The sequence below is a fragment of the Amyelois transitella genome, chromosome 8 (assembly GCF_032362555.1).
Source record: "Amyelois transitella isolate CPQ chromosome 8, ilAmyTran1.1, whole genome shotgun sequence".
Lineage (NCBI taxonomy): Eukaryota > Metazoa > Arthropoda > Insecta > Lepidoptera > Pyralidae > Amyelois > Amyelois transitella.
The window spans coordinates 7,293,590-7,319,854 of NC_083511.1; the positions used below are offsets into that span (position 1 = coordinate 7,293,590).

At 32.9% G+C, this 26,265-nt stretch overlaps 4 protein-coding genes across 4 annotated transcripts; 1 reads left to right on the top strand and 3 right to left on the bottom strand.

The window, feature by feature from the left end:
• Nucleotides 1–6,523: 6,523 nt before the first annotated feature.
• Nucleotides 6,524–9,572, top strand: LOC106135052 (juvenile hormone-binding protein). The gene is made up of 5 exons (XM_060945473.1): nucleotides 6,524–6,681; nucleotides 6,821–7,049; nucleotides 7,423–7,547; nucleotides 9,032–9,184; nucleotides 9,377–9,572. Exons 1-5 carry the CDS (start codon nucleotides 6,627–6,629, stop codon nucleotides 9,538–9,540), a joined length of 726 nt encoding a protein of 241 aa, XP_060801456.1. The 5' UTR covers nucleotides 6,524–6,626; the 3' UTR covers nucleotides 9,541–9,572.
• A 906-nt stretch (nucleotides 9,573–10,478) lies between these two features.
• Nucleotides 10,479–13,517, bottom strand: LOC106137345 (uncharacterized). The gene is made up of 5 exons (XM_013338160.2): nucleotides 13,374–13,517; nucleotides 12,443–12,680; nucleotides 11,821–11,942; nucleotides 11,122–11,268; nucleotides 10,479–10,665 (listed from the first exon to the last, which is right to left on the bottom strand). The coding sequence occupies exons 1-5, from the start codon at nucleotides 13,426–13,428 to the stop codon at nucleotides 10,523–10,525; spliced, it is 705 nt and encodes a 234-aa protein (XP_013193614.1). The 5' UTR covers nucleotides 13,429–13,517; the 3' UTR covers nucleotides 10,479–10,522.
• Nucleotides 13,518–13,865: 348 nt separating this feature from the next.
• Nucleotides 13,866–16,941, bottom strand: LOC106137356 (juvenile hormone-binding protein-like). The gene is made up of 5 exons (XM_013338171.2): nucleotides 16,826–16,941; nucleotides 16,267–16,498; nucleotides 15,810–15,934; nucleotides 14,508–14,651; nucleotides 13,866–14,038 (listed from the first exon to the last, which is right to left on the bottom strand). Exons 1-5 carry the CDS (start codon nucleotides 16,878–16,880, stop codon nucleotides 13,899–13,901), a joined length of 696 nt encoding a protein of 231 aa, XP_013193625.1. The 5' UTR covers nucleotides 16,881–16,941; the 3' UTR covers nucleotides 13,866–13,898.
• A 2,847-nt stretch (nucleotides 16,942–19,788) lies between these two features.
• On the bottom strand, nucleotides 19,789–26,051 carry LOC106135059 (uncharacterized). Its single transcript, XM_013335241.2, has 9 exons — nucleotides 25,782–26,051; nucleotides 25,358–25,521; nucleotides 24,743–24,936; nucleotides 23,206–23,412; nucleotides 22,930–23,101; nucleotides 22,471–22,645; nucleotides 21,720–22,386; nucleotides 21,308–21,423; nucleotides 19,789–20,047 (listed from the first exon to the last, which is right to left on the bottom strand). Exons 1-9 carry the CDS (start codon nucleotides 26,004–26,006, stop codon nucleotides 19,886–19,888), a joined length of 2,082 nt encoding a protein of 693 aa, XP_013190695.1. The 5' UTR covers nucleotides 26,007–26,051; the 3' UTR covers nucleotides 19,789–19,885.
• Between the last annotated feature and the right edge of the window lie 214 nt (nucleotides 26,052–26,265).

Here is a 26,265-nt window from a genome sequence, read left to right on the forward strand (position 1 = left end):
AACAGTAAAGCGCTCGCTGCGTCGAAATTATGTGTTCAAGTGGTCAGAGGGATCGGTTTTTAAATCGGAGTGCCCGGGTTGGATCCGCGGAAACGAACAGTTTTATTTTTATTTTTAATATTTTTTGGTGGTTTCTGACGTCTTCCGAGCACAGCGTAGTCACCCAAATACTGCATAATTATGTTCTAAAAGATAATAGCTCATTCATTATCACTTCTCGTATCTAAGTTTCATATCCACAGTTACGCGAATATTAGGTTATATTGCATAATATTTCTTTCGGAATTATTTTCATGAAGACATATAGGGGTTATTTCGTAAAGACTGACAAATGAGGCGTAGTTAACATTTCCCGATGGTTTTATTTCACTGCTGTGGTTTTGCTACACAATTTCGTTACGTAGGTACCTAATTATTATGATTTATGGACGGAAAATTTCACTTTACATAATTGATGCATTAATTGGTTTCATTTATTCATGTGCATTACAACGCAATTCGAAAAATATAAAATGAACAAAATATTTTTCAAAAGCTTTAGCCGAACGTGAATCGTGCTTTTTACTTAGCACTTACATTTATTGTGGAGTAGCTGGTGTCCGCGTATTCGTCCGCATAGACTTCAATAAATGAGGCCTAGGGCCTAGATGATGACGACCATTCAATAGCTTAGATTGTGCCCAGTATCAAAAGCTTCAATATAATAAAAGTTTATATAAACCGTCCAAGTAGTTTCAAGGATTAATGTGCACACAAAAAGACTTACATACAGACAAAAAGAAATTAAATCATTGAAATGTATTAAAAAGTATTTTACTCCCGCCAGAAATTTATGGAAATATATACATACATACATAAAATCACGCCTCTTTCCCGGAGGGGTAGGCAGAGACTACCTCTTTCCACTTGCCACGATCTCTGCATACTTCCTTCGCTTCATCCACATTCATAACTCTCTTCATACAAGCTCGGCGGTGTCGGGTACTTTTGACCTGACCCTTTACCAGGACGTCCTTAATTTGATCAAGATACGTAAATATATAATATTTTTTTTATACTTTTTAACCCTACGAGACGGCATGATTTGCCACAAATTTCAAATTTCACAACTAAAATGGCGAGGATAATATCTGTCATGTTCGTTTTCCATAAGGTTAAAAAATTGTACAGCATTTGTCCAGATTTATAACAACTTCACTGTAAAGTAAATTTCATACAATGTAATTTGAACCTGTACTAACACGGGAACAGGGATCATGTTGTAATCCTCTTATAGTGTAGCCATTTTAATCTCAATTGGAATAAACACGACCACGTTAATTAAACAAATGCAATTATTTTCATAATGGTTAGGCTGATATTTGTTTGAAAAAGTATTACGCTACGAAAATACATATATTTACGACTAAATCTATATCATGTAGGATTCTATATAACTAAATGGATGATAGATCAATTTGTATTCTAAGTATAATTTAATATTGTGAAGTTGACGTTGTTGAAGAAAATGCTGCAGTGCAGTTTGTTACCGCTTCTTCTGCACTGACGCCTTGTAAACTTAGTTTTTAAGTAATTTATTTGACGTCAACCAATGTTGTTAAACCATACGACAATTATTAAGCGATATATAGTATCCTATAAGAATGAATAAAAATTTTTAATTTGAATTTGTATTATGTAAATTCCACCTACGTTTACATACGAATTTTAATTCAATTAAACTTCTTTGTTAATATTATTAAGTATATTAACAAAAACTAAAAACAACTGAGTTAATAATTAAGATTCGTTAGTTTTTTCTATTATTCTACGCCTATATATATAATAACCCTAATAGCTATACTATAACAGAAATCTCAAGAAATATTCAGATAGGTATCTATAATCCAAGTGCGCATGTTTTATTATTTCAATTTTCTTCTTATTATTCATTGTTATATACATTAATGAAAGGGACCTCCGCCTAATGGGTGTGTTATTCTGAAATTAACTGTAGCTGGAAAATTGGATTCATGGACTTAATGGGAAAATGTTCAAAATGAGGATGCGGCGAGTCGTTGCTAGAATTTAACTGGTACTTGCCTGATGCTCTTTGGCTCTCAACAGTCGCTGCCTTTTTAATATTGTCGAGCTTTATCTATTACGGAAAATTCTAAAGCATTTATTAAAATAAATATTAATGAGCATACCACGATTTACAGTTTTGCCATTGACAGGAAAATTCTCCAAGCAAATAGTTTATTTTTATTTTTGTAGAACCCTTTCACTAGTTCTTCAAGAGTTCTGGGGATTCGTATTTCGATTTCTTTTCAATGAAAGCGATTCCTGCTTCTTGAGAGTTATCGACGTCAAAGACTTGGAATAATCGGTTTACGTTATTCGTGGTTATTTCATAATATTTTTGTAGGAAAATCGAACCATGCCAGGCCAGGTAACTATTTGATGCCTAAAATCTTGTTATACACAATTGAATTACTTAAACCATTCAGGAAGTACACAAATAAATACATAAGACTTTTTACTTGTACAATTTCTTTATTTGTAAAATACTTTTAGACTTGTCGCTTGTTATCATAATAAATAAATAATAAAATACGTTTATTTTCCTCTTTACAAAGGTGAGCCTTAAGATTATTTTATAACTAGGTTTTATACATTTTATACATTACAGAAATATAGATATCTGTGCAGTTAGTTTGAACAGAGAATCAAGGAAACAGTACTCGTTTTTAAATTTAATCACCTTGCTGACGATACCATATTAACTTTCTTACTAAGCAATACACTGCCTCATCTTTGCGTGTTTCCAGTTGCACGTATAGTCACTATGCTTGAAGGCGGGTTTCACTTTTTGACATTTGCCCACTTTGTCGGCAGCTTCCTAAGTTTTAAATCCCTTCAATATTTATACCTTAGAAAGAGAAAGACCTCATCTTCTAACAAATAAACTAGGGAGTTAAGTTCGAAACCTTTCGTTTTTTCATTCTATAAGACAGATAGTGTGTTTATTTTTCAGAACTTACCGTCATGAATCTTGTTTCCGTGACCCGATTTGTTTTTTTATAGGCCCCTCGCATCTCTCTCAGCCATTTGGTAAAGGTGCTTACATGAATAGCGACATGAAAGTTTTATGGGCACACTTTATGATTTACCTACTCCTAAAAGGGCGTAAGCTGATGTTATATTGTATAGCCCATGTTACTCACGACAGAAAGAAATTTTATGTTTAGAAGTTTAGAGAAAAAAACATCAAAAACTTTTGTTTCGATACAGCTTTACATTTGTTTTAAAGTTCAAACGGTTAAAATTTATCTAAAGGTATGTTGATCACACCATTTTTATAGAAATCACTCCTTTGAACTTGCCACGGTCCCTTCATCTTCTTTTATATTTTCATGCAAAACTCTTCTTTATAAGTAGTTTAAGAAAAACATTTTCTTATTTTTGCCCACTTATTCACTCCTGCAATTGCACAGATTAATACTCTATTTGTTAGTTTTTACATGATATCAAATAAAACAATCTAAATACTACCTCAACCAATTAACTCAATCAAAAGTAAATGATAAACATTACTAGCTATATATACCAGTTTGTCGGTTAAATATTTGTGATTAATTAAATATTCAGTTCTATTGATTCCCTCATTAATTAATGTTATGTTTATTGCAGATTTGGAGAGTGAAATTAAATGCAGGGATCCTGAAATGGGCGTGTATTCAATGGCCATAAATCAACTTCGTTTAAGTACGCAGTAAATGAACCAAAAACTGCATTCAAATTCGAGTGAGAGTTGATTCAGTTTAATTTTTAATCTCTTTTTATTCCCGTTACAGTTTGTTCACACTGGAGGAGAGGCTAGACTGCACTCTTAAACATAACATTTTGGTAATCTGAAATAAATAAAAAGTATTAGATGCGCAAACAAAAAAATTGATAAAAAAACATTAATATGGTTTCCTCATGTACTTAATAATATTTATCTTTTATGTTTGCATAAAAATAACCAGCATGTTATTAGTTTCACTTCCTAAACGAATACAATCAGTTGTCTTGACAACAAATGTCTTAATTTTACAGTGAACAACCGGCCGCTTAAATTACTCGGCAAAATACAGTCATTTCAAAAGATAATCGCAGCTCCTTTTATTTCCTGCTGGCCTTAATATCAATAAATTTACAAAGAATTTTCCTTAGCAGCAGATTACTAGACGCAATAAAAGGAATTTTGCTTAAGGTTTTATAATAAACACAATGTTTTGTTTGAATGCATTGAGTGACATAAAACGAATAGACACGACGTTGCGCGGTGCGACGCGACAGTCTGTTTCTTTGTATAGGATTGTATAAGCAATGCACACTGTGCGCTTCAGAATTCAAATCACACCGAATTCAACATTCTATGATAATCTCATTATAGAATATTGAATTAAGTAAGCGTTACTGTCACCAAATGCGTTCAGAGATGTATCATTCATTTATTTATGTTTCATAACTTATTTTACTCTTTATAATAAAAATATTATATCAAGAGGTCAATCCTACCTGGCATTGATTAATTTATAATAAAACCTGACATGACATATTGTGCAGCAAAGTAAAAAGTAAAACATTTTTTCCTAATACATAATACATTTTCATATATTTTGCCTTTTCACTCCAATGCAAATTTACTTGAGTGTGATAAGGACAACACGAGGGTTTCTTTCAAATGTATGCAGGACTCGTCCCTTATAAAACAGGTTTGGGGTCTGATAACTAAATCAAATATATTCCTTCGGACAACCCTCAATAAAATACCTACCTGTGGGTTTCATTATATACCTACCAGTGTTTTGTCCTGGGTGTATCTATATTAATAAATTATTATTTATAATTATTAAAACTATCATTAAGTATAATGGGTCAAATAAAACTAAATATATCCTTATATTAGATACAGTTTATTCCTGCACGTTAAATATTTTTTATACATCTGTGTAATTCGGTATATATGTACATCACAATGTTTGGCTAGAGCACCCAATTAGGTGAACTGATATCAAGTTTAACCAAAGTATATGCGTAAGATAAACACAAATATCGCAATTCTGTGTCTGTTGCCATCTTTGAAATGCAATGTTATTGTTTAGAAATCTTTATCTTTATTGCTTTTAGGGTTAAACTTTGCCCTTCGAGAATTGTACTTTTCGAAAGAAGAAACTTTGAAGTAAGTTATTGAATGATTCTAAGATATAAACACAGAATTTAAATAGAACTGTTTACACCCAATAAAATAATTTGTCTTTGTACGCCGATAACCCTTGCAGTAGTAGCAGGGTAGACAGAACTTTAGAATTTAAACACTTACTGATAAATAAATATTTATCAAAGTAATAATGTTTTTAAAATGAGTGACGATTGAACATGAAGGATTATAACATTATAGCCGTAGAAATTTCTTATGTTATGCATAACTACAATTTCCAGACAGGTTGTATCAACATCGTGACCTTAATGGGTTAGTGAGTTAGTTAAATTGGACACGTAGTCGGTGCCCGTGTCCCATTTACAATTTGCACTAGGTGGGTACTAAGTACTCACGTCATAATGCCATTTGCCTGCTACGTGTATGAGATTTTAAGTGCCATTTAAATACTCTGACTAAAGCCAAAGGTACTGTAATTATTAGCTTTTAAAATGAAGTCAATTTAGTTATCGTTGAAAGTAGTTCTGTACTGGACGAATGAGAATGAGGATTCAACAAAGCAAAGACGAGAAAGTAGAATAGGCATGGCCAATGGCCCTCTTATAAAATATTTTTCTGATTAAAGCTTTAAAGGATGATTTGTTTTCCATATTCCTAATGATTTTAATTCTTTTTTTTCTACCAATGTAAGTCTCGGTTGTGTTCTTTCCTCTCCAAAGAGGAGCCCAATTCTAGAATCTATTCTCATAATGTAATTACTCGTATTGTCCGAGGTAATGTTCTACAATAACATATTCTGTGATGATAAGACACCAACATTGAACTTTAAATATTTATCGGACCATAATTGAAACGGAACTGATAATGGAATTTCTTCCCAATGAGATAGTTTTCTGGATAATAACTTATTGCATTATACATACGAAATAGAGCTCTATAGAAATACTTACGGTAGCCCTGACAATGCTATATATTCTATGTTATCATGATGTACATAATCATAGAAATTGGAATAATCAAGACTTAAGCACACACTAACAAAACATAGTTTCGTACTAGGGAGGCGAAACAAAATAACGTATGAACACGATCAGTTTTTATCTACTCATACTTTGGCGTTAAGTCTGAGCGATACAAAACATTATGTTCTTGGCAATAGACGACGAAATTTTAAAAAATATCAGCTTGTCATTCATGTAGATTCTACAATTTTTTTCAATTTAGCTCTGACTTTACTATTTAGCTCAAATTTTAAGATTATAGATACTTATTCATAATCACATTGTACTGGCATGTGAAGGTGATAATTTCTGACCCAGCTATCATCACATTCCTCAGAACATTACATGTTTACACAAAATAATATTTAACAACTATCTTATGTATAAATTAATGCAGTCACTAACACAAATTAAATCTATACAGTCTACTCGTCACAATGTTTCTTATTAAATCTTTGTGTTTTTTCGCGTTTTTACAAACAGTTATTTCTGGTAAGTGCATGTGAGTGAAATGTGTTTGTTTATATACATTTTTTTGATTAAGTGTTTAGGTTATACGCAGAATATACATTTTTATGGAACGAAGTAATTTTAAGTGAGTATTGCGTATTTATGAATTAATATTTTACAGATCTGTCGTCAATGGAGCCATGTTTAGCAACAGATATTGATTGCTTATCAAAAACCACCCAAACATTTTTGGACAACACAAGCGGTGGTATTCCACAATTCGACATCAGGACTTTGGACCCTATAACCATTCCGCATTTAGATGTCACCCCGGAAGGTGTTGGGGTGACGTTCCATTTGAAAAACATTGTTGTACAAGGCTTCAAGGATCAGAAAATTTCCTCTTTCAAGTGAGTTTTTGATATCTCACTGCTCATTTAGTAAAAGAAGGTACATTTAATAGTTATTTTTAAATAAACATTGTATTAACAAAGTTTTTTAATTTTATGTTATCTTAATACAAGTGATTAAACGCCACGTTATCACTTAGTATGTGTTACAGCCATAAAGACATAACAGTCTATATCTTCCTCTTGATTTTCTTAGTATTGGAAGAAAATCAATACCTAATTAGGTATGAAAAATTTGGTCACACTTTTGTTTCTTTAAGGAATTTCTTTCGAAAAACTTCCATTGTAACGATAATCAATATTATGATCCTATACTAGCAAAAAGCTAAGTTAATTTTTTTAAAGTTTCATCATCAATATATTGGTTTTACAGATTAGATAAAGACAGCAAAGCAGTCAGCTTAAAAACGAAGGTAAACGTCACTTTTAACAGTGATATCACCGTAGAATTACACAAATTGTCCAAATCATACTCTGGGAAATTGGATGCGCAAGCATGTAAGTACTTTATAATCGAAGAAATAGTAAAAGATTTATTATTAAAATAAATACTATCATTAAGCCAAATAAATACTATCATGAAATTAATACTATCATTAAGTATTTTTAAGTCTGTTGGCTCTGTCTACCCCACAAGGGATATAGGCGTGACCATATGTATGTAATACTGTGTAATGTGTACTTGGTTTCGCGATAATCATCAATAAGGCGCAAGGATAAATTTTGGGTACTTGGGGCTTAGGCCTATCTACCAGCTACTATCAGTCAGCAACGCCAATTGTCTATTTGTTTATGCGCCAGACAATGTTACTTTTGACGTTGTTTACAGAGAATCACACTGTACTGAATGATAGATATGTTAAAGTAGAGACAATTCATTGCACCACGTTAACGACAACGCCTGCACATCTCTACAAATACATAAATACATATAACAACGTCTTTATCCATTGCGGAGTAGACAGAGCCAACAGTCTTGAAAATACTGATCGGCTGTTTGCCTTACTGATAGAATTGTGATTCATATAAAGCGACAGTTTGCTAGCCCGTCGCCTTAAAGAATTTCTAGTTTAGGTATAAGCCTTTCCCTTAGTCACCTTTTACGACATCCATAAGAAAGAGATGGAATGATTCTATTATTTTTCTATTGGTTCTTGGAACCACACAAGGAAATATCATTGTACAACAATTAGGCTTCCTACACGCATGTTCAGCCCGGTATTGTCGGCTCAGTATTTGTCTAACAACAAAGCGGATCCGAGGCTATTGCCACACAAGTTCAGTTTGTGCCGATACGGTAGTCCACTTAGCTTGAAATATAATCGTGTTCTCAGTTGTTTCTGTTCCGATCATTCATCGAAGTACCTACATACATTTGAGTAATAAGCGAGGTAGCGGAAAAACCAATTATTAAGATCGATAGGTTTTGGTTTAAAGAGATTAAAAATTTCCGAAATAAATAAGCGGAAGAATTAACATGTACCTACTTACCTTAAATTGTTGTTTGGATAGATGGGCCTTAATGGGCCCGGGTTGTTCTTGCTTCAGGGTACAAATTTGAATTCTACTCTCAAAAACATATGATAAAAAATAATTGGAGTTGAAAACACGCACTTTGGCTTTTATTAAAATATGGACGCCGATTGACCGCTCACTAATAGAGCGGTCAATCGGCGTCCATATTTTTTGTCAATCACTGTATTTGAATTTGAATTGTTCTACGGTTTCTTTCGTGAACCGTCGGGTGTTTTTACGAAAACATAGCCAACAGTCTCAAAAAGACTGAAAAGGCCACGTTTAGCTTTTTGGCTTAATGATAGAATTGATTTTTTATTTACAACATTTTAGCAAATAAAGTACTGAAGTTGTAGTACGTATATCAAATTATTTAGTATAAGCATGGTGTGAAAATAGTGGCATGATGTTATTTTATACAACTCCATCTTCAAGTAACGTCTTATTGACGTCTTAATTCATTACAGATGCTGAAGGGCATGCCCAATACACCTACGTTTTCAAAACTGACGATAAAGGTGTAGAACACTATGAGGTTGGTCCCGAAACTAATTCTTGCGAACTGCTCGGAGATCCTAAATTTACTTTAAGCCCTGATCTTGTGTCTGCTTTAGAAGCTGGTGAGTAATATTTACATATAGAACATTTCTATATACATATAAGTAGATCATGGCTTTAGACCGTAGAAAGGTTATATACAAATAGGTTCGAGATATTCAAAACAGTTTTTCTCTTATTAAAATCAGCGAGAAATTCAGCCCTTATGTCCTTTCAAAGGGGTAATCTTCAAAAAATTTAACTTAATTTTTCAGATGCAGAATACCAAGCAGAAAAAGCGAAACACAGTGGAATAGTGTCGAAGACTCGTGAAGCGATTATCTGTGAAGTAGTGAAAACAGTTTATGTTACAGCAATACATAACATACGAGCTTCCGCAAGGATTTTGCCAAAATCTGCGTTTTTCAAAGATGTCTAGAAATTAATAAATAAAACGTCCTACAGTCAAAAGTGATTCCTTTTCTTATATCTAAGCATTTATACCTAAGCAAAGAAGAGTATTGAGATATTGAGAGCCTCGGAGGTCAGTGGTAAAGGTATAAAATGTACCCATTACAAGGTGCATAATTTCGAATCCAAAAGCGACCATTTACAATGCAAGCAACTGGATATTATTATATATACATATAGATTAGATGCCCCTGTAAAGAATACGAAGATCAGACGGGAGATTTGACTCTAGGGTCTAGGATCGCAGTCACAGTTTCAGCCGGGGCTCCTCTCCAAGTAACGAAACGGGAAAACTGGAAACTAAAATTGTAATTAGGGAAACCTAATTTCATAGCATCACCCGATGTAAGGCCCGGGTCATCACCTCATTTATCTTACATACAATACAAATATCGTTCATTCAGTATGAGTTTATAAAAGTTTGTTGTGCTGGCCCCTATTGAAGGTCTAGTATTCTGTTTAACATTACATTTCTTTATAATTCTGTTAAAAAAATGTAATGTATGATGATTGTATACATGAAATTTTTACATAAAATATCAATTACCCTCATATAACTTACTTACCACATAGATAAAAAAAAAGTAATTACCCTTCACCAAATGTAGGAGCATAGAAACTAACATCTATACCTGCTTGTTTATCATTTACACATCTTAGCTATGCCTCACCATCCTGGACAGGAGCCCGGAATCCGCCTGTGACCATAAGTCATGTTTTACACGAAGCAACTCCAATCTGACCTCTGTAACCCTTACTGCCATTCAGTTGACTAAATGTGCGGGATTTCTCACGAGATCTATCCTCTCGTAAGAGGAACAATTTACAATGAACTCAGATATTTCACAACGTTTTTACCACTAAGAAAATAAAACTGTCTAGTTACGTTTAAGAAAAATGAAGTAATTCATTATAATTTCATTTATTGTAATGATTAAAAAACATTAAGATTAAATGTCGCCTTGACGGGCCGAAACTCGCAGGTTCTCAACGGCCTGCTTGAGAACGGCTTTGGTGATCTTGCAAACAACCTCTGCTTCATGTCCACTCTCGACTTCTTCGAATTTGTCTTTCACCGCTTGCGCATCAGGGTCTGAAAAATGAATAGCATCAATTAATACTTATGATTTTCATTACAAGTTAATCAAGACTAGTTAGAACCTTGTTTATTAAATTCTTCTTATTATTTCCTCTCCTTGATTTATGCTATTGAGAGAACTTTATGACATTATTAGTTACAGTCTTTTTACCGAAGTTATAATCAAAGTGCAAGATCAGGCAAATATCTCACTTTTCTCCCTTATATGGTAGACAGAACCGATAGACTCGAAAATACTCAAAACGTTCAGCTTGATGGTGGATTTGAGATTCATATACCTTGAAACCTTATATTGAATGAACTTTACAATTAGCGCTGGAAAAGAATTTCTAGCGCACTATTTTCTTCGCTAAAGGAAAATACTAAAAAGGAGGCTTGCACTTTTTGCGTTATATCTCTTGACACAAAAAAAATATGAGAAAGATAACTTAATATTTTCTAAATACTAACCACTGTCGAAAGCCTTTTGCAAGTCATCGCTAGGAGTAGATTTGACATGCTGGGATTGGCACTCAATGGTCTCAGGTCCGATTTCGTACACATCCTGGCCGTTCTCCTTCTTCAGCGAGTAAGAGTAGGAAATGATGCCGGTTGCACCTGTATGTAAATCGAATATGAGTAAATAGAACATAATTTCAGTGATAACTGGTAGATTTGAACAAAATTATACGTACAATACAAAACATAGTCCTAATACAAGTATTTATTTGCAGCAAAAGTGACATTCAATTTATATCATTTATAAAATCGATCTCATCTGTTTATTACACTGCAAATGTGCCATTTTAGGTATATTTTTAAAAACCAATCTTTCTTCAGACTCTTGATTATATAAATCGATGCAAATTTTTTGATTGTTTCAGTGGAAAACGCATGTAGACGAAAGAGAAAATAAATAAACTAAATTTCGCATTTAAAATATAGGTTGGCATGACATAACTACTCGTATGTTATTATCTGAGATTTCTCGGTCAGTGCATTTGTAAAGATTAGTTATTTTATTTTATACATTTTTGTTTATTGTTCTTTAGGTAAACTGGTATCTCGTGACACAAGTTTCGAACTTACTACTACTTCTTACTAACTCAATCTGTGTAATAAGTCTCATATACTCGTATATTTATTATTATTATTCGCTCTTAAACATACCTCCATTATATTTGACGGTACCGGAGAGGTGTTTGCCCTTGCTCACGAATTCCAAACTGGCAGGTCCTTCAGCAATGAAGTCGAACTTTAGGGTGAATCGCTCTTTACTTGCAGCCTCATCACTTAAAGAGAAAAATAAAAAAAAAACTATTAAAATTATCAAATTGATTATTGAATTCTGTTATATCACTCTTTAGGATTTCTATCAAATTTTCTTGAACTTTCAACACAAATGGGAAGTACTAAAGAGAAAAAAGAGCAAAGTAGGTACTAATTAGGACTTGTAACTAAACCACTAGTATTTCTAAGTGATGTCGCGGCAATGGTTGATTAAAAATATTGCAAGAAAATTTACACCACTTTACATTTTTACAAAATTATGAATAACTAAAAAAATACCGATTTCCGGTTTTGATTTAAAACGAACATAAAAATTCTTTTGACAGACCCTACATAATTTTAAACTCCGTCAAAGCCAGACCAACGTTTCGAAAGTTATCGCGTAACAAACATACTAAAAACGTGTTTCCGCCCCAAGTTGATTGGTAGCTATCAATTTTAAATATTCAGAAAAAAATGTCTAGCAGTGCGCTTCAATCAGCCGAGAAGAAAAAATACTTACTGATGATATTCAGACACTTTAACGTTCTTGAATCCAACAACATTAAGGTTGGTCAAGTGGGTTTTGGTTCCTGTCTCTTCGGTGTGAACTTCGATGTGGTCAATGACGAATGGGTCTACAGGTTTGACTCCTTTGTCGGGGACACCGCCACTGTAGTTTTGGAAGAAATCTTGCACGGCTTTCTTTATGCACTCATCGAAGCCGGGGCCTTGTTTGCAGTTGTCCTTGATTAGTTTCTCTGTAAATGCATTGAAGTTTAAGAATTATATTCTTAGTGAAAAACTATACAAATTAATAAACGTTTAAAAATTTCACATTTAGAAACATCTTTAATTCATACAACTGAACGTGGCTATGTCTATCCCGCAAACATATAGACGTTACTTACGTATTGAAAAAATTTAATTGTTATTTTACATAAAAAACAGCTTATTATTAGCAATTTGCTTTGTCAAAAATAATTATTTTTTACTTTTAGTCCGATGCTATTCATTAAAATAATATTTTTACATTTCCAATTGAAAGTTTTAATGAAGTGCATTGAAAGAAGGTTTTACATAGTAGGTACTTGGGATACAAAAGTAAACAATTTTTAGTTCAGACATCTGAAGAAAGAACATGGAAACCGAATCTCAAAATCAGAACTAATATAAATTTTCTTTTAAATATACCTACCAATATTTTTCCTAAAATTTGAAAAATATAGATATATTTTATGAGATTCCCAATGACGATTAAATTAGTAAGGACTAAAATTATGAAAAAATATATTAAAAGTATGTTAATATGACAGTTGTTCTGTGATCAAATTAAAATACTTTAAAAATCTAGAATCGAAAAATAGTTAAGTTGAACTTCCTCAAAAGTGAATTGAAAGCGTCCGATAATTCTATTTTTAAAATGAACGTAAATATATCATTAGAAGACTTACCCGCAAAGACAGAGCTGACGATTAAAAGAACCGCAAGAATCTTAACAGCTGCCATGTTTGTTAGCAAGTGTTGTCGTTAGTAACGATGATTTTTTCTTGTCCCCTCTTATATACTAAGAAAAAATTGAAGATAACGCATGATAAACAAACACAGGTCATGTATTATCTATGTATTGACCAGTTCAGTATTTGGCTCCAAAAAAAAGAAGTGTCACGGTTACACAACGTAATCCTTTTCCTGGAGTAAGTCGGTTGAAAAAATAAAATACTATTGCGTAGAAACTCATTGATGAATTCAGATAAATGTTTAATTCAAATTTCAAAAAAATATATATTTTACAAAACATTCTAGATGGCCTAATTATTGTTTATGTTTTGTATAATTTCAACAATTTAATTCGGCTCAGTTAAATTGATGCAATAAGAACTAAATTAATAAATGCTTAATTTTTTTAAAACTTAGATTTATATTTCAAATAAGAAACAATCAGAAATATTATACATTTTTTATTTTAACTAAACATCTCATTCATCAATATGTACCAAAGTGTAAATATTTTCAAGGATAACTTTGAAAATAGCCTTTGCTGTTGCACACACAACTTTCGCTTGATGTTCATGATGGATCTTAGTATATTCATCCTTAACAGCTGAGCCAACTGGATCTGAAAAACATTTTCAAAATCAGCAAGATGAGGTCTTATAATTCCACTTTAAAATACACATACATACATTAGATATGTTATCATTTCCGGCGTGGTCAATACTCTATCTGGCAAGCAGAAAGTTGTAGTATTACAACCTTATAACAAATATCCCTTCATCCTTACATAGTAAATATATAAAAAATACATAAAATCACCGGGGGGAAATCTTCACTTCTTTTTCAATTCAAAATAACATCTTTTCACTTGCCACGATCCCTGCATACTTCTTTCACTTAATCAACAATCATAACTCTATTCATACAAGCTCGCCGTAAGGTAATCTTGACCTGACTTTTCACTAAGGTGTCCCCGATTTGACCAAATTACGTTAGCCTTGACCTTCCCCGATGTACTCATTCACATCCCCTTATCAATCTTTCCATGAAATATTAATACATATATTTTAACAGTTATTCTTTCACTTTACCGTGTTCCAAAGAATTTCTCAGTTCGTCGTTGATCGTCGACGTGACATGAGTTGATTCGCAAGTTACAGTCTCTTTTCCTGTTTTAGGTGCGTATTTGCCGTTTTCAATCTTCGAGAATGGGTAAGACACAGTCGCAGTAACACCTAAGAAAAAATATTCTAATTATCTTTATAAATATTACATGCAGGTAATTTTTTTCCTTGTAAATATTCCGAATTCTGTCAAAGATTGGAATTTAAACCCTATTCCCCTCGCTTACCATTAAAGCTAAGTGTGTTATGTATGGTCTAGAAAACCATAAACAGAACAAGTTAGAAATAAATTCTGCTAAGGATAAAGACCAAAACAGATTCTTGGATATATATTATATCTATAATTATAGAATACGACTCTAGGATAACGGTCATAGTAGATAGAACTGAGTCCTATTATAGCATAATAAGTTTCTCAAGATGAAGTTGATTATTTACTATGATACAACAAAGAACAATAAAAAAAAAAAAAAAAACTTATGGGTGTGTGTCTTACGATATTTTAAGTATCCATATACCGGTAAGGAAATATATCTTTAGAGGTCAATGTACTCATCAGTATAAATACTACCACTAAACTTCTCTCATTAGACACTGTTTTACTGAAGAGTTGACTTTCACAATCGCATACGATATCTATTTCATTTTTATAACAGCCTGTATTTAGAGGTAAATATTTAATTCTATTCATTTTCCTTATTATTTTCCTTAATATTAGGTAATCAATAATTGATACAAGTAATTTAGTTATCGTTAACCCCGTGCAGGGGTTATGAACATTAAAAAAAAATATGTTTGTATTCCTCAACGCTTATCAATACGTTATGTAAAAAATCAAATGTTAATGGGCGAGTGGTTAAAGTGTTAGAATCGAAGCGTCTGTTCCAAGGGTCTCGGGTTCATGCAAACATCAACATGCAAATGCAGCCATGGTTCAATTTACTCTTTTCTGAGTAACGTTCATTATGTTAGGTGCTTAATAATGCTCTTACGGGAAAGGAAAACATTCTGATGAAACCAACACAATGCAGACTGTGGATAATAAAAGGTTGGAAATTTGGAAATTGGCAATATTTCAATTGATTGAAAGTTAGTCTAAATCTAATTAACAACAACAATGCTACTTTATTATAGAGTTATTTCTGGTCAAGACTTCGCTTTGTGTTATATACCAGTAACGTCATCAAATCATCTAGAAACTTGGTAGTGAACCCTGGGATCGAAACTGATTTGATGATTATATCATACATACAAAAACATCAAACTTACCTGCTTCATAGTGTACGGAACCACTCAGAATCTTGTCTTTCTTAAGAAACTCAACATCTAGTGGCCCGTCAGCGACATAGTCAAATTTAAGAGAAAAGTGGGCTACGTTTTCGTCTTTATGTTTGCTAAAAAAAAACTGAATTATTAATAATATGTCTCATTTTGAATTAATTTCAGAAACTGAACCCGCGTGTAGAACCTTACTATCTTAGAAGTAGGAAAAGAGAACATGGTAATAGAATGAAGCAGCCAAGGGTCAAGTCCCACCAGAACGAGAAGTGACACATTTTTATACTATACATACGTATGTCTTAAATTTCTTACGGGGTAAAAAGGGCCATCAGTCTCGAAAAGACTAAATGGCCACATTCAATTGGATGGAATTGAGATTATGCAGTCATGTAAAGAAAGAAAAGAAGTTTTAGAATGCCTTTCATCTTTGAGATGCGATACTTACGAAAATTCAGTAACAACTACATCTTTGAGGCCGGTTACTTTGAAATTTTTGTAATGAAACATTATATCCAATGACTCTTCAGGAACATCGACTTCGCCAAGAATCATTGGGTCCATGGGTTTGATATCCTTATCATTGTCTCCAGAGCTGAAATCTTTGAAGAAGCCTTGGAGACTCGCTTTCCGACAAGCGTTGTACTCGGCTGGGTTTGGACATTCTTTGAAGTATGGAGCTGGAAATAATAGTTGAGTTTTGAGTTGTAATTAATGAGTTGTGTGAAATAACTAAACGAATACATGATTTGATTTTAAAGATTTTTGATAGTTTAAACAGACAAATTCACATATATTTTTATTTGTATTCATTATATAGAAGTGAGAGTATCGCATTAAGATAGACTTATTTCTCAGTTACATAGTCACATTGTGGTTAATCCACCTAGTAATATCTTTTAAAATTAATAACTACACTTAGTTTGTCCAAAAATTTATTCTACTAGAAGCAAATCGTATAGTTGACAAATATTAACTACTTTATTTAATGTAACTTTTTAATTTACCTGCAAAAACGCAGCTAGCAAATAGGAGAACACTAATAATCTTCAAAGAGCTCATTATTTTGTGCAAAATATACCTGCTAGTAAACAGAGAAATTACTAAAATCTCTTTATATACTCAGATAACAGGTGCATTATTTTGGATGCAATCAGTGGAAGGTCAGGTGTTATCTATGCATTATTGGTCTTTATGAAAGTCAATAAATGTCAACCAGGTACAGTATTCCTTTTGAATTGGTTATTATTGATAACTTTTGTGTGCAACATTGTTTTTTAATTATCTGTCTCTAAATAATTTCTCGGAATTATCACGGTCACGTTATTTGTTCAGAAATAAATCGGAATAGATATATAAGATCCGCTTTCCATGTTGTCATGTAACGAAACACAAAAGCCCCGTAACAACTCCAGGCGGAAAAGGTAATAATAAATGAAAATGAATTAATATCACTTCATCCCATGACCAATTTTTTACATCAAAATTCCTACAATATAAAACAAAATAAAACCCAGAACACAAAAATATATTAGAGATTGGTCATTTGTACTTTTGTTTCTTAAAAACAAAATTCAACCCCGTGCACTCATCTCAAAGACATCTAGCACAGAAATAGTTAAAAACTGTTGGAACAGTAACATAGCCTTTCCAAATGCCCAAAGGATCGATGTCCGATTTAGCGTATAGGTAGTATAAATTACACGTGCCGTGTGGTTCCCGGTACTAATACAAAAAAGAATAGGACCGATCCATCTCTTTCCCATGGATGTCGTAAAAGGAGACTAAGGAATAGGCTTACAAACTTGGGATTCTTTTTTAGGCGATGGGCTAGCAACCTGCCACAGCCAAATAACAGAACGTGGCCTTCAGTCTTTTCAAGACTGTTGGCTCTGTCTACCCAACAAGGGATATAGACGTGACCATATGTATGCATGTATGTTACCAAGAAATGGAAGACTAGTTGTTAGTTGTGTAATTGTGTAGGCGTTGTTTAAATGTTCTAATAATATAAGTTACTCGTATGTTAAGTTTCATACAAAATTCGCATTGAAAAACGTGAAAAAAAACGTGCAAAACAGTTACAAATACAGGTAAACATTTTCATCATGTATCTTCCTTAATATAAAGAGCATGATTAGATTATTATTCTAGGTTTAGCTTTACATTTTCTCCAAAACCTTATTTATCCCCGTGCTAACCCGTAAACGAAATCTTTTTCGTATCTTCAAGCGAAACAAGTAATGACACCACGAGAACATCTTACCAATTTCATCCACGAAGATTTCTGTCATCGTTAGCAGATAAGCCTAAAACACGACGGCATTACTTAAGACGACAGATTTTATTGCTTCCCCGTTTTCGTTTTTATGACACCACAATTTATTGCTTTCCCAAATGCGTCCTTATTTCTTTTTTATGATCGCGAACTCTTAATTTGTAGTATCTTCAGAGCGTCGATCGTTTTTCGGTTTCTGTTGCTCAATAGCTGTAACTTCCTGTATTATAGTGTAAAGAAGGTAGTACCTACCTGCTCGAACTACTGTAGTATAAAAGAAATAATGACACTATTCTACCAGGAAGCGTATATCCTTGTAACAAACTATGGTGACCAAGAGGAAACAGTTAATTAGAGCTTTCATAGAAAAGACATTCGGATGGAAGATGTAGTGGTCCAATCCCAACCTAACCTAACTAATATTATAAGTACTAACATTCACATAATCACGCTTCTTTACTTTCGTGGGTGGGTGGTTCTTTCCACTTGCCACGCCTGCATAGTGCGAAAGTTAGTTTGTTTCATTGTTAGTCACCACATCACAGTTAAACCATTTGAGCAATTTTGATGAAACTTTGCAGGTACAAATATTTCGGACCTTGAACAAATAAATAATGTATTCGGGACAAACAGGAGAAATAAAATTCAGCCTTGGTCTCAGAATGTTAACTACGCAAAAAAATAATTGCATCGGTTTAAGCTTTAATGAAAAAAAAAATGCTAAATGCATATTAAACCGAGTGGGTTATTCTCGTCTAAATTATAAATTAATTTCCTTGCTGCCTCGGTATTTTCAGGAGTGGCAAAAACTTTTTCGCTTTGATACACATAAAAGGTTTCAATTTAAAATTGAAAAAGTAGTTTGTGAACTCAAACATTAATTTTGTAGGAAGGTGAAGGTTTGTTTGCTACAAGTGTAAAGCTGTTGAGCGAAACAAAGCCACTGGCATACCTATTCATTAATGCAAGCTGCCAACTTTTCAATTTTTGGATTCAAAGCCAAATGCAAAAGCGGGATCCATATAGTATTGTTCCCTCGGGACCACCTGTACCATTAGACAGTGTCACGTCCAAGTCATGTCTGGAAAGAAGCCCGGGTTGTGCCTTATGCCCATGATCCTGGAATGGGTAAGTCAGCGAAGCGACTTCAGTCTGACCTCTGCGACTATTGCCGGGGAATCAAACCCACATGGCTCATGGTAAAAGCTGCACTAGATTTTTGTGTGTATTACCTTAAGTAAGCTTTTCTGATATGCATGGAACAGAGATAAAAAGATCCTAATCTAAAGAGCGGGGAATCACACGCTATTAGACAATAAGCCTTATTATGAACAAATCGAAGTAACAAAATATTTTATTCATATCAATAAATACATAGAATAATATTTAAAGAATTATCAATGGACTAATTTTATCATGAATATAAAATGCAATTTGGTAAAATGTCAAAGTTACCTATATTGGCAGTTTAAAAACAAAAATCTGAATTTTGAACAATAGGAACCATACATCTGGTCAGGTTGAGAACAAGGCAACGTTCTGAACAAACATTTAGATTTTTTAATGGCCATGCGCCGTTGAGTTTTTCTCGAACAGTCCGCAAACATAGCAACATAGATGTAAACGTACTAATCATTTAAATTATTAAAAAAAAAAACAATCTTTATACGGTAGAAGAGAGGAAACCCGTCTTTTCTTAAATCAAATAAATATGGAACAATTTTTATTTTTAGTGAGATATAATTTGTTTATCAAGTGGTATATTATTTTTCTTGATGACTTTCTCCCATTACTCCCTAGCACATTCATCTGCCTTGCCTATTGGTGCTGTTCTTGGTGCGACACAAAGTTCTAGCCTGAAGCTGCTGAGTTCAGGCTCCGTAGGCATGTCGACTCTACACGGTATTTTTCTCAGTTTTCCTGCTATAAGACGACCCATTTTCAGCAGAGCCTGAAAAAATATATTTTCAACATTAGTGTCAGTACCTACGTCCCTTAAAGCGGTTTTTTTTTTCAAATTCTTACTTTACTAAACACTATTTTGTCATGAGCTTATTTTATTTTTCTGGAAATACATTCAATGCACAGAAATACTTTTTAATGTTGAATTACCTGTATAGTAATGATTTAGAACTACACTTTCGGCTTGAGCTTTTTGTTCAACGTCTGTTTAAATTTCATCAAAATCGTTTGTTTTCAAACACTATTTAAAATATTTGCGTGGATTTAAAACATACACTTTACAAAATCAGAATTTTGATTATTGGAAATGTTAATTTTATTGACATGGCAACCCGCATCTGATTGTCTCAAAGTTATAAAAGCGGTAACATCGATCAGTGTACTTTTTTGTTTCGTGTCCCTCGGTACTGAAGTTAAGAAATATACAAATGTAAGTAGGAATTCTTTTTTATTCGTTTTACATTTATTTACCAATTTATTAATAGTAGATTCGATTCCTAGCGTAACATTATGAAAATAATTTATATAATATATATAACATATTTAATCTACAATTAAAAAGGAAAGACAATATAAAAATATATAAGTTTATTTATTATTTAATAATTTTGTTTGCCCTGCAGGTTAAGTGTCTCGTAAAAACTCATTTTCAATCTAATTTCTATATTATATTAAAATCTATTTATTCTGCTGTATCATTTAATGTATTTTAGTAGGTACTGTTTCAATATTACGTAGTAGACAATGAAAATATCTAAACTTGTTACAATGCAATTAACGTACTAAATTATTTTACTTTCTGTTTTGACTGGCTTTATTTTATGTAAATATTTAACTAGAACAGAAAATAGACTACACTTTTTGAACTATGTTGTTAAAAATGTTTTTATTGTCTTTAGTTCCCGGCACCAATGATGTCGTAAACGGCGACTAAGGGATAGGCTTATAAACTTTGGATTGATTTTATATATAACGGTAACTATAAATAACGGTGTTCTGCTGGAGTGTTCTCTCAGGCAGGACACTAAAACATTTTTTTTATAATTTAATTAATTTCCAGCCAATATAATTTTAGAAAAAATATTTATTAAAAATTTTAGGAATGTGCTACATATATACCTATACGTCAAGGGGCAATATGAACATTTAGTACAACTTTTTTATTTTACTTTACTTTTAGTCCACTTTATTAAGTTATTGATTCTATATTAAGCCACGAAATAAAACATAATTTAATAATGAAACTTACTGTTCTCGTTGGAATAGGCAGAGCTGGTCGCACGTAAATAGGAGGACACGCTAAAAGAACACCTAAAGGCACGTACATCCTTAGAATCAGGAAAGGCACTGTCGTTATGACCATATCTGGAAAATAACGAATTCCGTCGAACGAGGTTGATTTGGTTTTGCACCTAGCCCACAAGTTTTTCTAAATATAATTCTTAATAATAATATCGGTTGCCAAGAAAAGATCGTAGTGCGATAAACTTGGCTTGTCTTTTGATTTTTTTTTAAGCAATAATGATTAACTAAAATATAAACAGAAACTTTCGTAAATAATAACTAGAGATGGTTATTATCAACAAAAAAAAATCATCAGTATCGGTTGGTTTAGTGGTTTTATAAAAAATCGCATAAAATGATTAAGAAGTTATAATTACTTTCATAAATTCTCGTATGATATCTTGCAGAGGAGCAAAATTGCGGTTTTACAGCAGGATAAAAATCAGCTGTGTACTCCCAAACTTTCAAAATTGCACCATCTTTTGGTCCTTCAATAAAGAATAGTACAATTTCACTTGTATCAAGAGCAAAACCAGTTAATAATTCAGATCTGTTACCATTTTCCAGACTTTCCTTGTTGATATCGCTTACTATTTTGTTTATTGCTACTATACTGTCTCTATCATTGATAAGAGCATACAATCTAGCGTAACTTGTAGTTAATTTATGTAACCGGCATCCAACTAATCCCAATGAGACTTCTAAAGTCATTTGTGCTTCAAGTATTATATAAGGTTGGACAATTAAATCGGGTTTGATCGGTAACCCTATTGCATTTATGTCATTTGTGCAAATCGTCGGCCGTTGCAGTTTTTCAATAGAAGTTTGCGGTGGATATAAGGGATACTCTCCTCTAATAAATTCATTGAGACCTTTAGCTATACTACGGCAATTAATTTTTGTTACAGCTATAAGAATATCAGTGTCTTCATTTGGTTGTACTTTTGGTGGGGATTTCTTTCCAAAGTCACGATCATTTTTCAAATAACCAAAAAAAGTAGGCTTGTCGTTAAAATTAAAAATGATCGGACGAATTCCACGGAGCTAAAAGAAAAATGTGTGATTTTTATCTCTTTATTTACAAAAGAAAGATTATACCTAAATGTATTTTGTAAAGGAAAAACTTACTTGAATTTCAAAATCATTATCGAGAAACCTTGCAGTGACTTCAGAACCATCGCTATAGTGCAAAGGTACTGCGTGGTGGTCATTGATTTTCATATCGTTTTTCGATTTTATGGGCTGTAACTCGGAGTCATGTATTTCTTCACCAATTTTCCACCGTGTATAAAGCTGAGTTATTCTTTGTCAAAGAAAATTTAGCTAGTTACTACTAACTTGAAAATAAATTTACTTACTTCAAAAACATTAACAATACCTATCTAAGTACCTAAAGAAAAAAGAAGGTAGTTTTTTTAATACAATTACTTAAAGACTTACTATAAGAAACAGTTAAACAAGCCGAAAAATAACACTATAAAGATAACATTACGATCGGATTACCCAACCGAATTCAATCCAAAGATTTTTTTATTTTTATTACTCCTTATGATTCTTAGATACATTAGATGTATGTAGGAAACTTACTTGAGTTTTATAAAATGGTCCGTTGGTATGTCGAATAATCTTTCAACATTTATAAAAAGTATTGGTAAGTCATCTTGAGCAGGTAAGTTGAAACTGCTGATGAGGGTCACTATTTCACCTAGTTCGGGCGGACGATCACCGACCGTGTCAAATTTTATTATTCTTCCAATACCTGAGAACATTCAATTTATGCCTGTTCCAATTCTATTTCAAACCAACAAACTCATACAATAAAACGATCTGACGTTAAACTTAAAAAATGTTTACAAAACTAACCGGACAAAATGTTATCTCCACTGAGTTTTATTTCAAATTTTACTTTAGAAACCTCCACTTTTTTCTTTTCCTTATCTTGTTTCATCATCTTTGACTCTCTTCTTAACTTAATGTCAGGCTCCGGTTCTTCATTTATTTCTTTGGGAATTGGTGCATTCAAAATAATATCCTGTACAGTTTCTATTATTGCATCTTGATGTCTTATATCTAAAATAAGCACAGCATGGACAGTCGTAATTATGGAGTTTAAAGAAAATTCGAATCAGTGCCATGAGTCATATTGTGTGTTGTGTAGAACAACACACAATAAGACACACACACCGAAATACTTACACATAATTATTAATTCCTAACACCTAAGAATAGGACCATTATTTTTTCCGCTCAATAGTGAGTTGTTGGAAAAATTTGTCATCTATGTTATCCATATGATTTTCATGGATGCCGTAAAAGGCGACTAAAGGAAAGGCTAACTTGTTAACGATGGGCTAGCAAGCTGACACTGGCTGAATGTGGTTTTGTAGATTTTTGTCTGTCTACTTCGCGGGATATAGGTGTGGTTATATGTACCACTGTATATTATATGGTGCCGTGTTGCTGTTTGATTGATAGGTTTACTTTTAATGGAACCCGTAATAAATAGGTACATTTAAGTTCCAAACGTAATTCCAACGTTCAAGCGTGTTAATTACTTAGATTTAATTATCATCAGTTTTGCAAATCTATCTATCCTGGTTTGGTGAGGTGCACGAAAACATTAAAAAAAATTTAAGCAAAAGATTTTAGATCATATCGTACCAGATCAGATCTCTTCTCTCTATCTACTATCCTTAGCGATTAAAAAAAATATTTTTATAAAGTTATCGGAATGTAATGCGGTCATAAAAAAACATTATAAATGAATTGAATCGCCATTAAATAAGGTAATTGAGGTAGCACTTGTGAAGGTTTGAAATTGGATTGGAATCGAGTGCCAGCAAACCTCCCGGACACTTGACCAAACCGGCTAGGTCAACCTCAGCTTTTTTGTGAAACGAATAAGATTTGCAGTAAAACTAACTATGAAGGTATGCATTAATAAGAAATATTAAATTTTTCGCATAAAATTTTGATTGTCCTATTACCTACAAATCGCTACAATAGTATTTTAATAAAGTACAAACTTGACCATAAAGCAAATATGCTTAAGTTAAGAAAACAAATATTCGTGTATGAATAAAAACAACACAAAATAGGAAATTATAATGTCTCGAAATTAGTAAATAAAATAATTAAGAAAATCCTAGATCATGATCAAAGTCGCACTCGGACTCCTTTCCAGGAAGGTGAGGATGTAATGGGGATCACGCCAGGAGGTAGAATAAATATAACAAATAAAGGTAAAAGTTCTAGCTGAACCAAAAAAAATAAACGAATATTTGCCCATACGGAGATTTGAACACATGACTGATGACAATTGAACACATGGTGACTGAGCACATGTGTAGGACAACAATGGAGAAATGAATTACGAAACTTAAATTATTTCGTGAATTACCTTCCACTGCATATGGACAATCGTATAAACCATCTTCGAAACTAGCTGGAATGAAACTGGTAACAATATTCCAAATAATATTGTACATGAAACTCTCTATTTGCTCTTCTACTTCAATCACGGGAGCGAAGTAGCGCCGTACGCCGAATTCTAAGGGAGGCAAGTACACTTCAGTAGTTTTGTCATTCTTTGCACTGTAAAGAAATTAATCTCTTAAAATTTATGTACTTTTGTGTATTAAGGGAGGTCTTTTTCCAGAAACGATCCCCATAACCCAAACCCTAATAACAATAACATTAAGCGCAGACACTTGTATAAGAAAAGATATTTTCTTAGCATAATTGACTTATGACTCGAACAAAAAAGACTCAATAAAACATAATTTATAAGCATTAACAAAGATTTTTTACCATTTTGCCACGAGACCTAATCCCCGAGTAACCTATATATTATTTTGAAGAAGTGATAAACTATACCTAATTGTTACGTTTACGTGTAGGTACTAATTATTTTGAATTTTTTCTTTCTGTTTAGTTTAGTTTCTTTTTTCAGAATATATAGGGTCTATCTAAATCCTAATTTAACTATTATGTCTTAATCGATCCATTCACTTACTTTGTTCCTAACGATCCCAGACCAAGAATAGGGTTTACGGTAGCTGTGAACTGCTGAAATTCCACCACCCGTACAGGAAACAAGTGTTTTATGGAGAACGCTAGCCATCTCCTCTGCAGATACTGCCAAGTTCTCACCCAAGCGTATTTGTTGCCAAACCAGATCTGAGAATTTTTACTTTACTAAACATTTGGGTAAATTAGTGGTTTACCACTTCATATTTTATCAGTATTGTATGGCTTAGGAATAAGCATTTTACCTAGTACAACAACAATGTTCCGAGCTGTATTAAGGTCTCCTGGTAACAGATACTGTTAGAGAAGTCTAACGAGATTTAGGTCGCTCTTACAAATTTCTATATGTCAAATTACCATTTGCTGCAACCCTTAAAATTATGAACTGGAAAATAACCAAGATAACGAACCTTAGCCACATGTGGCCATATAAGAATATCCAGGTCAAAAACTTGACCTGGATTTAATTGATACTGCAGTTTTATTCCTTGGAAGCATGGGCCTAAATCTAACCAGCCTTCGTTACAATCGTGCCAAATATCAAGGCCAAGGATTTCTATAGCAAAAGTAAGAGTGAAGGAACTTTTGCAGTAATTTATATATTCGACAACAGGTCCTTTTTGAGGCTTACTCATTTCATGTGCCAATCTTTATGAATTATGTGTCAATGAAGCTCATTAAAAAACCTTTCAACTATAACAAATTGAGTCCATGGTACCAGAAACAGGAAAGCAACGTAAGGCAACTATCACCAATTAAATAACCGCAAGAAATGACTGACATTGTAAATAAATGTCAGTGTTATGTAGAAAAGTCATGTTCTGAAGTACTTCCGCTCCGACCCACTTCAGTGGAAACGCAGCGAAAACACTTTTTTTAGGAAATATTATTTTC

Bases quoted from the DNA above. Each gene is read 5' to 3' on its own strand.
- LOC106137345 (XM_013338160.2), bottom strand. From the start codon at position 13,428: ATGGCAGCTGTTAAGATTCTTGCGGTTCTTTTAATCGTCAGCTCTGTC. The intron at 12,681-13,373 runs GTAAGTCTTCTA...ATGCATTTACAG, and splicing joins CGTCAGCTCTGTCTTTGCGG to AGAAACTAATCAAGGACAAC. The intron at 11,943-12,442 runs GTAAGTATTTTT...TTTCTCTTTAAG, and splicing joins AAAGTGTCTGAATATCATCA to TGATGAGGCTGCAAGTAAAG.
- LOC106137356 (XM_013338171.2), bottom strand. From the start codon at position 16,880: ATGAGCTCTTTGAAGATTATTAGTGTTCTCCTATTTGCTAGCTGCGTT. The intron at 14,652-15,809 runs GTAAGTTTGATG...ATTTTTTCTTAG, and splicing joins TTCCGTACACTATGAAGCAG to GTGTTACTGCGACTGTGTCT. The intron at 14,039-14,507 runs GTAAAGTGAAAG...AATGTTTTTCAG, and splicing joins GAGAAATTCTTTGGAACACG to ATCCAGTTGGCTCAGCTGTT.
- LOC106135052 (XM_060945473.1), top strand. From the start codon at position 6,627: ATGTTTCTTATTAAATCTTTGTGTTTTTTCGCGTTTTTACAAACAGTT. The intron at 7,050-7,422 runs GTGAGTTTTTGA...TTGGTTTTACAG, and splicing joins CAGAAAATTTCCTCTTTCAA to ATTAGATAAAGACAGCAAAG. The intron at 7,548-9,031 runs GTAAGTACTTTA...AATTCATTACAG, and splicing joins GAAATTGGATGCGCAAGCAT to ATGCTGAAGGGCATGCCCAA.
- LOC106135059 (XM_013335241.2), bottom strand. From the start codon at position 26,006: ATGAGTAAGCCTCAAAAAGGACCTGTTGTCGAATATATAAATTACTGC. The intron at 25,522-25,781 runs GTTCGTTATCTT...AAAAATTCTCAG, and splicing joins TATGGCCACATGTGGCTAAG to ATCTGGTTTGGCAACAAATA. The intron at 24,937-25,357 runs GTAAGTGAATGG...ATTTCTTTACAG, and splicing joins CTGGGATCGTTAGGAACAAA to TGCAAAGAATGACAAAACTA.